The 12,552-nt window shown below is 39.8% G+C and overlaps 1 protein-coding gene across 1 annotated transcript in view; it reads right to left on the reverse strand.

The window, feature by feature from the left end:
• Positions 1-11,987, reverse strand: part of abcd3a (ATP-binding cassette, sub-family D (ALD), member 3a) — a 38,323-nt gene extending 26,336 nt beyond the window's left edge. The window contains exons 1-7 of the mRNA XM_068304394.1: positions 11,849-11,987; positions 6,874-6,907; positions 6,682-6,780; positions 5,482-5,570; positions 4,994-5,063; positions 3,482-3,579; positions 2,815-2,938 (exon numbers count right to left, since the gene is read on the reverse strand). Coding sequence (XP_068160495.1) covers positions 2,815-2,938; positions 3,482-3,579; positions 4,994-5,063; positions 5,482-5,570; positions 6,682-6,780; positions 6,874-6,907; positions 11,849-11,958 — 624 coding nt within the window. The 5' untranslated portion in view covers positions 11,959-11,987. The remainder of the gene's footprint in view (positions 1-2,814; positions 2,939-3,481; positions 3,580-4,993; positions 5,064-5,481; positions 5,571-6,681; positions 6,781-6,873; positions 6,908-11,848) is intronic.
• Between the last annotated feature and the right edge of the window lie 565 nt (positions 11,988-12,552).

A 12,552-nucleotide genomic window follows, 5' to 3' on the forward strand; every position in this document is an offset into this window, starting at 1 on the left:
AGGAGGAACGGGGGGGAGGTGGCGAGGTCAGCACGGGGTTGAAAATGGATTTAATTTAATTTAAATTTTATACTGTTGTATATATATATATATATATAAAATTTATTTATTTATTTTTTATACTGTTTTATATTTTAATTCAATTTTATACTGTTTAGATTTCTATTTTATACTGTTTATATTTTAATACTGTAATATTTTTAAATTTTATACTGTTTATATTTTAGTTACAGTTTAGTAAATAAGTCCTGTTAGTGCTGCATGTGCCTGTCTGTTAGTGTAATGTATGTCTTGTGGTATGTCCTGTGATGTCAGTGTTTCCTTTTTCTCCTGGTGTTTATCCAGTATTATTTGTTACGTAATGCCTGAGCAGTGGATATATGCAATTTCCTCCGGGATTAATAAAGTATATCTATCTATCTATCTATCTATCTAACTGCCTCTATGCCCACCCAACGCAACGTAGACAATAAAGGAATCAACTCACACACAAATAGCCACAAAGCACCAAAAATGCAGCACTAAGCTGCTGCGACTACTTGCACCACTGTGAGCTGTTAGAGCGCATGGATGCATCCTGCCTTGTACACAATGTTTAGTCTGGCAGTGTGTTGTTGGGGATTTTCCTGTCCACTCCATTCCACTCCATCCTCCAGCTGGATGCCATGTGACAAAGCTTTAATTATCTCAAGCTGGTTTACTGAACATGACAATGAGTTCACTGCAATCTGATAGCCCCCACTATCACCAGATCTCCATCGAATACAGAAACTTTGGGAGGTGAAGGAACAAGAGACTTTCATGAATGTGAAGCACACAAATCTGTAGCAACTGCATGGAGATATCATGTCAATGTGGACCCTAAATGTCACAGGAACTTTTTCAGCAACTTCTTGAATCTAGAGCACAACGCTTAAATGAGAACTTTATTGATCCTTCAGTGGGGAGATTCTTTTTTTCACTTATTGCCTGAAAAACACACACACACACACACACACACACACACACACACACACCTATAGATCTATGTCAATCACATTTTTCAACGGGGTGGGCTGGAGGACAGTCTGATGGAGCTTTTTCACTGAAAATCAGGTTCCTAATTATGGAGTTTAGCGTCATGATGACTAATCCAGTCATGGAACAGAGGATGGTGAATCAGAGGAATCAGCAAGAGAGGTTGCGATGCAACAAAGTTTACATATTAGAGCTCGTTTGCGAAAGACCACGGTGTTGCTATGAGCATCTTGTGATTGGTCAAAAACCAAGAAAACACCGATAAACATCCAGCAACGAAGATCAATTGCTACAAAGCACTGGCAGCAAATGACTTAAGGGAGAGAAGGAGTTAAGGGCAACCACGAAGCACCTCAAGGGTCAACTTACACCTCTCCAACAACCAGACCACATTCCATTCTGTAGTCCCAATAATGATGACCTCACCTTTCATCAGGAGAAAAAAGGGGACTTGACGATAATGCTTGGAGTGTCACCTCGTTTTGACGTGTCCCCAACAACATGTAATCCTCAATTTGGGTAAAGGGCTTGTCAGCAATGTAGAGATAATAATAATAATAAGAAGAAATTGTAATAACAATAATAACACTAGCAGAAACCCGTGGAAATTCCACGATAAAACAATAATATTAGACTATACACCAAACATATGAAAACAAATGCATTGGTATTATAAACCAAGCGCACCCAACGTAGTGACAAATCAATGTGGTGACGTAAGGACTGTTGGCAAATCATGGATTGTGCTGGTCAGGCATCGCGAAGCCAGAGATGAATTTTAGCAGGCTAACTAGAGAAAGAAAGCTAACTAATCATGAGACTGGGAAAGGAGCTAACGTTAAAGGAAAAGGCACCTGTCAAAAGAGCAAGTGGAAAAGAAATTTTAACAGTACTGTATGTAGTTACTTAAAGACCATCTTTGTCAGATTCTCGAGGAGCATTTTGGATAATACATTGATTGTCCCATTGTAGCACAATCCTTTCCTCTCTTTCAGTCGAGTTTTACTCAGAATTCGTTGCCGTTTTTTGTCTCATTCCTGCTGTTCGGACTTTCTGCTAAAAACATGAGCATTTTTGGAACAGTTATGACACTAAAATTATGTTAACAGGGAAGTCCATGTTTAGTTATTTCTTCTCCTAGCTGGTCCCTTACGCCATATTGTTCAAGTGATTCCTTCTGGCAGATGCGCCATGATTGGTTCAGCGCTGTGATTGGTTGGGCGCTTGACTGACAGGGTAGTGGGTGGAGTTGGTGACAGTGAGAACTATTCAAGTGACCTTATTCAAATATATAGGTGGGGAGATAGACACAGTGAACACAAACAACATACACACCATGGTGAGATTACAAAAAACTGGTGCAAATGATACTGGCTGGTAAAATTTCCAAGATAGGGAGACAGGGCATACTGTACTAAAACATAGCTGGTAATGAAACTAGCAACTTGCTCTAGCAGTTATGTGACAGTAAGGAAACATATTCCCTGTAATCAGAGGACATTCACACCTGTGATCAATGTATTGATATATTCAGTATTACTGGGGTATGCTAGCCGTCACGCTCTGCACTGTACTCATGGTGCTTACTTTCCTGTTACTATAGAAACATGAGACACCAGGACTTCATTATTGTTAACCTATTTTTCAAAAAAGTCCTTTGACCTGTTAATACTGTGTGGACCTGCAGTGTGACACTGTGTGTGAAAGAAGAGGGTGTGTTTCCCATTAAGAAGAATGACAGCTACTAACTCTAAACTTTACTAACATCACTGAGCTAACAGTCAGCTAGAATGTTACCTTGCTGAGGTTGGAATAAAGGTCCACCACACTGTTGCAGAACTTTTCAACATCCTGTGTCAATAGCTGGTCTGCATTGGCTATCCGGTTGTCCAGGTTTCCCATTTTGTAATAGGTGAAGCCTCTGCAGTGAGAACAGGGGTACGACCCAGAAAAGACAGGAAACTCACCAGTAAACAGAGAGAACGACACAGAAACCAGGTGCATGTCATATGTTCTAAGCAGGTAAAACACATCAAGGCCAGGTTTCATGAAATGACGGCTCATTCCCATTTGTTAATTGGACCATCAAAGTGTTCATGAAAGATCCAAAAGTTTTCAATGGGTGGTAAGTAAAGGAATTTACAAAGAAATAATTTTCCACCAGCTATTATTTTTCATATCTGCTATCCTGTGCATTATGTTTCATGTTGATCACTGTTGGCCCTATTGAAAGGTGAACCTAGGTCGATTAATTCCATAGTTTATTACCAAGGCAGGAAGTAGATTAAATTGTCATTCACAAGGGATTTGTCAGACTTCCGCGTCTTTTATGAAAACTGCTCATTTAGTCAACCAATCAGAAAACAGCTGCTTATGAGGAGCTTGAGCAATAGAGAGTTGGGTAATTCAGTTTGACAACAATCTCTAGTGACACTGAACCTGTTAGTCCTACTGCACTACGTACCGCAGGTACTGGTCATACAGGTTCTTGGTGAGCCTCTCACGGAACCTTAGCTTCAGTTCGTTCAGACCCAGCTTCAGGAAGTTGTTCACCAGTGCGATCTGGAAAGACCAAGCCACACAGAACATATCTGTCAACACAACAAGTGACAAAGTTTCACACTCCTGAAAGTACTAATTACAGTATTTTGAGTGATACATCCATAACTTAATACAAACCATTGATTACCATACAGTATTTTCAGCCACACTGTTGCACTGTAGTTGCACAAATAGTCACAAAAGCATCCGTGTGGCTTCATCTACCAATGAAACTAGTCCAACAAACTCCTCGTGTTTGAGTATCATTTTTTAAAATCATTAGTGAACAGTCGCTTCAAAAATGATAGTTTGAAAATATTTTCTTTTCTGTCTCTTCTTTGATCCTCAAACTCAAATTATGTGAATCTTGTCCAAAAATATCTGATCAGTTTGGATTATTTCTGACAGTAAGCAGGACATTGTTTGAACAAAAAGAATCATGGCCGAAAGATGAGCTTAATTCAAGTGTTACTAAACATCCTTTTCATTTGGTAGAACAACAACCCACCCTACATGGCAATGGAGAAGTATCAGAAAAGGGGCCACAAACCCAGGGCTGCTTTTTTCTCTACATAGACATGATTTGTTGGTTGATGTTAAATCTTAGTGATACAAAAGTAAACCATTGCAGATTTAGATTTTGACACCAGAGGTGAATGGAAAGAGAAACAACAACACTTATCAGGGGGTTCAGTGGTATCAGGCCATTTCAATGGTATTAAGTTAGTCACTTATTTTCAAATGGGGCTTTCAACAGGAATAGTTTTTGGATACCGCTGCAGTGCGCCCTTGCACATTGGCGCATCAACACTTGCGGCTTCACCTCATCGCAGATTTTTAGTAGGCAGTCACGTGATACCGTACATGCATTCTACTGGCTGACGGCATCCGGAAGTGCACTCTGTTCCGTCAGTCTCGGACTTCCGTGAGACACAGAAGTGCTTTGACAGTTTATAAAAGTGTGGAAAAAGGTAATACAGATAAAAGGTAGTTTAATATCAGTATGGGGAGGGTTCACAAACGTCTAAAATTACCGTAAATAATAAGATAAATAGATCGCGGTCTCGATCTCGGATTCCTCAATTGTGTGTGGGTCCTGGAACGTATTAACCGCAAAGAAAGAGGGCGCGCTATATGGTAAAGCACTTGTTCTACTAAAATATTAACAATATACAGTATTAACAAAGAGAACAGTGACCTCTTGTGTGACTTTGTAATCTGAGATTTTTACGTGAAAGTCTGAAATCCGAGTCTGATCTGTCTGATGTCACATGGACAGATTATAAAGATGCAGATTACGCATGGTATTCTAACAAACCTGCTTGGCTTGTGTCCATAACGACGCAACAATGCTAACAAAATGTGTGTGATGACAGGAAGTCTCTTATGTCTGGTCTGAACAGTGTGGCCATAGGTACAGCATGAACATACTTACAACAGGCATGAATTTGATAAAGTTGAAGAGGAAGATCTTGAAATCTTTCATCGAACGACCAATAATTGCACTGCAAACCAAAATATGCATAAGATGAGCAAAGATTTCCAGAGTACAAGATTCAGTAACTGACACATAATTTCACTTTTCTGTGGAACAAATATGCTTTGACACATTGCAAAAACAAAGGTCAGGTTCTGCTTGATATTCCAGTGAGTTCAGAAATTGTCCTTTTATTCATATGTCCTAAAAATATTTCCTTTCTTTCATGTCAGAGACATTGTGTGGAAACCCACACAATGTCTTGAAAGAAGAGAACATCATCACTGAACTTTGTAAACTTGATTTCTGACATACAGTAGGTCATTGATTGCGGACACAAGGTTAGCAACAGCAACACCCACCTAGAGCACAGAGTATTTTAATAAACAAAGTGTCAAAAAAATCACTAAAATATAATTGTGGAACGAGGTAATTCAAAGTCTCACCTTTCAATCATGGTGCCGTTCTGGATCATCCATACGTCGCAATAGGTCCTCGCAACCAACATGGCAGCAATGAAGAGGAGCCACCCGGTCTATGGTGAAGGCAGCAACAAATAATATGAGAACAGTATACAGTGGCCCCATACAATCTATAAAACACTGCAGGTCATAACATGCTTCATCACACTGCCCTTCATAATCCTCACATCGACAGATGTGAGTGGAAGCCACAGAGCTGTGGCCTCAGCTGGAGAATCTGTGTTTCTGTGATGTGGATGAAAATACCCTATGCATCTTCAACACAGTAGTGCATATTTATATCATAGTCGCTGCAACACAAGGCTCACAGCATTCATCCACCAAGCAGTGTCAATACTGAAATACATCATCAAAGTTAATGTGCTTGTTGTCAATGTCCGATAATTTAAAATATATGAAATATGTGTAACTGAGGTATTATAAAAAAAATCAAGATCACAAATAGAGCTTCAATGGGTCATTCTAGACTTAAACGCAACATATTATGGACAGCATTAACTTACTTGGCATATCAGACCATTTACTCATATACTATAGATATACAGGTGCAGAAAAACTGCAAGTTGTTAGTTGAATGGTTATCTCAAAACGATAATCATTCAACTTTCTGGCTCAAAACCTGCAGTTTGTACACACCTGTATATCTATAGTATAAGAGTAAATGGTCTGATAAGTTGATTTAATGATAAAAACTGACTCCGCTCTAACAAGATATTTGTTTGCTGGCAAAAAGGTCACTATGTGTACAAGAAAGGAAGGCCCCGCCTTGACACTCTGACCTGTGCACTGAAAGAAAAAGCAAATAGTGGTAGAAAACAAGGAGATGGGAGATCACAGGCATCAGTATATGGAATCTACCCCAGTCCTTTAAAAGGAATACTGTATTATTTAGGGAATGTGCTAGTAAAAGACCACATTTCCAATTATCTGTCCAGGTAAAACTTACAAATTATAAACAAATAAAAAACAGCAGTGCTATCAGTGTGTTATCAGTGCTAATTGGGCTAGCCCTTTGTAATGATGCAAAGGCGTTCCCAGCAGCCTCAACACTGGAACCACCTTCAGGATGGGTCAACCTTTAATTGTTGTTTGGTTAATTTATGTAGTAAACTGACTTTGGCCTCATCATCATCGTTTGCTCTATGCATCTGTGTCATGTTGTACCTCCATACTGAAAAACTGAGGAACCAAGATCCGCATAATCCGAAGAATTCGGAGAAGGAAAACCTTGTCCACTGCTGCCCGGTCTTTCTTTACATTTTTCTGTGTGAAAGCAAATGACAAAGTTAAGGTGTGATTAAACAACATTAAACCATTTAGAGTTTCTTTATAAGATACACTTCCCAAAACACATACCTCAGTGTTCACCAGTGTCTCTGAGCCACCTTTTCTGCTCAAAGAAAGAAAACAAGATGAATCATACTTTCCACACAAATAAACTTCGTACAAATATTAGATTTTAATTTTAAGATTAACATGATATTTGATTATTAAAATATAACTTGATGTTAGTTTACATGAGCAGGAAAATTAAGAATATTTTTGAGTTGGGCTGGGCAATGATTTACTATTGTATGTATCATCTCTGAGTCATCATCTGGAAAAACATGATAAAATGTTAGAACTGGTTCCGTAAATGGCAATTATCCATTGAACGGTTACCAAATTGGTTTAGCCTTAGCCCTGAGCTGTGATTTAGACATCATTATGTGAACATTACAACCTACCTGCTCAGAAGAAAACAAGGGAACAGTCAAACCATAAACGAGGGATCTCTTTTTCTACCAATCACCTTCTAACATCACACGTTTTAGTCAAACTAACACAGCCAGTCTAAATATGATGCTGTGAAAATGGATTGGCCTTTAGCTCTTCTCTTTCTGCCTGTTTCTTGTATGTAAATGTTTGAGATCATTGATGTTTGTCGAGGTTAACAGTTATCCAGGTCATGGTGATCCAAAGATGTCTAAATCAATCCACTGGACTTCAAGAAAGTTTCTTGAAGCCATTCTGACTCTCATCCAAGAGCCTTCTTCTTCAGGTCTGCTGGTGGCTGGTGTTGTCCCAGCTTATTACAATCGTGCGTCTTTGCGTCAAAGACGGAAAGATGCACGCTAATGAAAACTGAATGGGGGGGCAGCGTGAAAGAGCTGCCCGCCACTCTACCTCTTGTCCGCATGCTTATAGGCAGATGTTTTCGACGCACCCTGTGTGTGTGGGTGTGTCATGCCTGTACACATATTTACTATGCAAATAATATACACATATATAACAATTATTTCCCCTCCGGTGTTAAGTTTAAAAAGAACAAAGAAAATAATCTAAACCACCGAGACAATGACTCCAGTTGTCAGCCTTGACAATTCCCAGCAGATTAAACATCTGTAACTTCTCACCAGTTACAGAGGTATGAAGAACTTTGGGCACCCCTGATCCTTTTCAAGATTTTCCTTCAAAAATCATCGGTTGTTCAAATCAGCAATTTCAGTTAAATGCATCATATAGCTGACAAAAAATGGTCTTTGAGAAGTGAAATGAAGTTAATAGGATTAACAGAAAGTGTGCAATAATTACTTAAACAAAAGTAGAAAAATTACATCAATATTTAGTAGATCCTCCTTTTGCAGAAATAACAGCCTCTAAACGCTTCCTATAGCTTCCAATGAGGGTCTGGATTCTAGTTGAAGATATTTTTGACCATTGTTCTTTACAAAACATCTCCAGTCAGGTTTGATGGTTCCCAAGCATGGACAACCCGTTTTAAATCATACCACACATTTTCAATAATATTCAGGTCTGGGGACTAAGATGGCCATTCCAGAACGTTGTAGTTGTTCCTCTGCATGAACACTTTAGTAACGTTTGAGCAGTGATTAGGGTCTTTGTTGTGTTGAAGTATCCAGCCCTGGAGCAACTTCAACTTTGTCACTGATTCTTGAAAAATTGTTCACAAGAATCTGCTGATACTGACTGGAATCCATGTGACCTTTCAACTTTAACAAGATTGCCAGTACCTGCACTGGACACACAACCCAACAGCTTGATGGAACCGCCACCAAATTTTACTGTGGGTAACAAGTGTTTGTCTTGGAATGCTGTGTTGTTCTTTGACCATGCATACCACCCCAAATAACTCAATTTCACATTCATCAGTCCAGAGCACCTTATTCGAAAATGACGCTGGCTTGTCCAAATGTGCTTTAGCAGACTGTGGCATGTGCGTAGAAAAGGCTTCCGCTGCATTATTCTCCCATGCTGCATCTCCTTGCGCAAAGTGCATTGAACAGTTGAATGATGCACATTGACACCATCTACAGCAAGATTATGTAGTAGGTCTTTGGAGCTGGTCTGTGGGTTGAGTTTGACCGTTCTCACCATCCTTCGCCTCTGCTTATCAGATATTTTTCTTGACCTGCCAATCCGGGCTTTAACTACAACCGTGCCTGTGATTTTCCGTTTCCTCAATATGTTCCTCACAGTGGAAAAATCTCTGAGCTAGCTTTCTATCTTCTTCTTTTCCTTTCGGCTTTTCCCTTCAGGGGTCGCCACATCGAATCAATTGCCTCCATCTAACCCTGTCCTTTGCATCCTCTTCTCTCACACCAACTACCTTCATGTCCTCCCTTATTACATCCATAAACCTCCTCTTTGATCTTCGTCTAGGCCTCCTGCCTGGCAGTTCAAAACTCAGCATCCTTCTACCAATATATTGACCATCTCTCCTCTGGACATGTCCAAACCATCTCAGTCTGGCCTCTCTGACTTTATCTCCAAAACCGCTAACATGTGCTGTCCCTCTGATGTACTCATTCCTGATCCTATCCTTCCTGGTCACTCCCAGAGAGAACCTCAGCATATTCATCTCTGCTACCTCCAGCTCTGTCTCATGTCTTTCCGTCAGTGACACTGTCTCTAGACCAAACAACATCGCTGGTCTCACCAGTTTTGTACACCTTTCCTTTCATTTTAGCTGAAACTCTTCTATCACACATCACACCTGACACTTTTCTCCACCTGTTCCATCCTGCCTGTACACGCTTCTTCACCTCTTCACCTCTGAGCTACCGTTCTGTATCTTTGTTTTCAGGTCATTTGAGAATTGTTTTGAGGCTCCCATGTTGCCACTCTTCAGAGAAGTTGGAAAAAGGAGAACAACTGGCAACCAGCCACTGGAAATACCCTTTCACATGATTGGCTTCACCTGTGTATGTGAGGTCAAGGGTCAACGAGCTTATCACACAAACTTTGTGTTCCAATAATTAGTGCTAAAGTACTCAAAAAATTTATGCACCTTCCTACTTTTGTTTAAGCAATTATTGCACACGCTTTGTTAATCCTATAAACTTCATTTCACTTCTCCAACATTACTGCTATATGATGTATTTAACTGAAATTGCTGATCGAACAACCAATGATTTATAAAAGAAAATAGTGATACCTCTGTACTCGACCGCCTCTATACTCGACCAAATCGGTGCTCGACCAAAAAATTCAAGTAGAAAATGTATCGGACCCAGACCGCCAGCAGAGTAACACGTACGCAAAATTACGTACGCAAAGACGTACGGAAATTATAGCAAAATATGAAAGTGGTGTACGAGTATCCGACCTCGCGTCGCAGTACGAAATGGCAAAGTCAACCATTTCCACTAACTTGAAGCAGAAGCAAATGACAATGGACAGGTTTCTTCTTAAAGAAAAGAGGAAGGCTACTGCCCAGCCAGATTCACCTCCACGGAAGAGAGAGAGAAGGGAGAAAACCCCTGGAGGTGCGTTACCTAGCGTCATCATGGAAGGGATTCCCCTTCCATGATGACGCTAGTGCCATCAACCACTCTCCGAAACGGAAGTAAATTATACAAAATGGTTTATTATGCTTTATCTTTATCATGTACTGCTTGTGCACATTTACGTCTTCATTGTTGTTTAGATACACGTTCTTATAATATTTTAGGTATTTTTCTAAATGGTAAGAACGGATGAAAATACTTTCCATTATTTCTTATGGGAAAATTGGTTCCGGTGTTCGAACAAATCGGTGCTCAACCACCACCTCAGAACGGATTATGGTCGAGTACAGAGGTATTACTGTATTGAAAACGATCAGGGGTGCCCAAACTTTTTCATACGACTGTATTTATAACTGAATAAGATCTTGCATGAGACCCAGTAGTAAGCTTTATTCTTTAATGATTACAATGTTTTAAGGCTGTAAAACCCCTCACTACACATTTCATAAACTATACTCAGACACACATCAACATGTTCACACTATTCTCTCTTTAAATACTCTCAAAGTTCAAACCTCAGAAGAAACTTAAGTCCAGTATTATAGAATAAAACCAAAAATCAAAGCCTATTCTTGGAATTTGTGTTAGAAATAAAAATATAAATGGCCATATAAATTTGGCAAACTGAATGGATTCTGGACTGTACAGACACACAGCACGGAGGTGTTTCATTGACAATGGTCTATAGCCAATCAGGGCGCAGGAACACAATGTGCTGTAAAAATATAAAAAGCAAAGTTGCACTTAAAAAAATCTGTGAACCTGCTAAAGCTAAGCAGCGTTACAGTTAGGGACCACTGTAAAATGCAAATACAATTTGGGGTCGGGGCTGTTTATTTTGCCCAGTTATTTCTATATTATATATACATATTAATATAAATTATATTACTCAAATGTCTTACAATCCTAGACCATTCTGCATTTACTTTGATTATTGTTGTTTAACATTAAAGGTGATGACCTGACACATTTAAATAGATATTCCCTCTAAATCCTGTACTGTAGTTTGATCAGGTGTTGACAGTGACCTTGGATTTAAATACTTTAGTGACAGCCACGTCATTTTAAGGTTCTGACCTATGAAATAATTTCTTGCAGCATTGACCTCATTTGGGATCTTAGTTATCCTTTTAATGGTGTCTATGAGTATTAATACTGAATTTAAAGGCAGCTGATAAGATAAACAATATATTAAAGAGAATGTTCTGTTCCCTCTCAGCCAGGGAGCAGATAATGAACTATGAGAGGAAAACTGTGACATGAGAAGTAGATAGAACACGAACGTGGAGGTAAATCAGTGCAGGTCAAAGGTGGTCGTTCAAACATCAAGTCATAAAGTCATGAAGTCAACCTACTGCCGGTACAGGAGTCTGAGCAGCTCCATCAATCAGGCCACAAAAGCCAGAAAAGCTGCTCAGGACACGGCAGGACCGTCCAGCGGTTACCGTCACCTTCCCGGTGGGGCTGGCAGGTGCTAACTAGCATCTGGCTAACGGCACCAGCTCGTTTCCTGCCCGCTCTGCCTGCACCCGGCTACTCACCCGTCCCGTCTGGGCCTCTGTCTCCGAAGCTTCAGCAGGTACAGAACCAGCAGAACGCCCCCAGCTATGGACGAGTGCTTCACGGTCAGGTATTTACTGAACGCCGCCATGTCTCCTTTGCGCTTCAGTTCACTGGAGTGCTGGGAGCTTCCTACCGGTTCCTTCTTTTTATGAGAGTTATATTAATGTTGTGACATTACTGCCCCCTGCTGGGCAGGAGGGACTCCATCATCCACTCATCTGGTAAATGAGACGCCTGCACTCGTTTGTCCTCCTAGACTTAGTTAATTTTCTAGAATCTAAACTTGAACAAATATCAAATATTAAGTGTTAAAAATTGTAGTGATCAGAGCATTTGACAGTCACTGTGCCACATTGTGGTTTCAAACTGTCCATTCAGTCCCAATAGGCACGTCTTCACACTCCTTCATCAGTTCTTTTAGTGAACGTAAGTTATTTAGTGACCTTTAGTACCAAGAGCATGGTCACATTGACACTCAATGTTATACAGGTAGATGATCAAAACAAGAAGCTGATCTCATAATTTCTGGACAACAATGTTATGATCATATGTATCTATCTATCTATCTATCTATCTATCTATCTATCTATCTATCTATCTATCTATCTATCTATCTATCTATCTATCTATCTATCTATCTATCTATCTATCTATCTATCTATCTATCTATCTATCTATCTAT

This window comes from Antennarius striatus, chromosome 20 (assembly GCF_040054535.1).
Source record: "Antennarius striatus isolate MH-2024 chromosome 20, ASM4005453v1, whole genome shotgun sequence".
Taxonomy (NCBI): Eukaryota; Metazoa; Chordata; class Actinopteri; order Lophiiformes; family Antennariidae; genus Antennarius; species Antennarius striatus.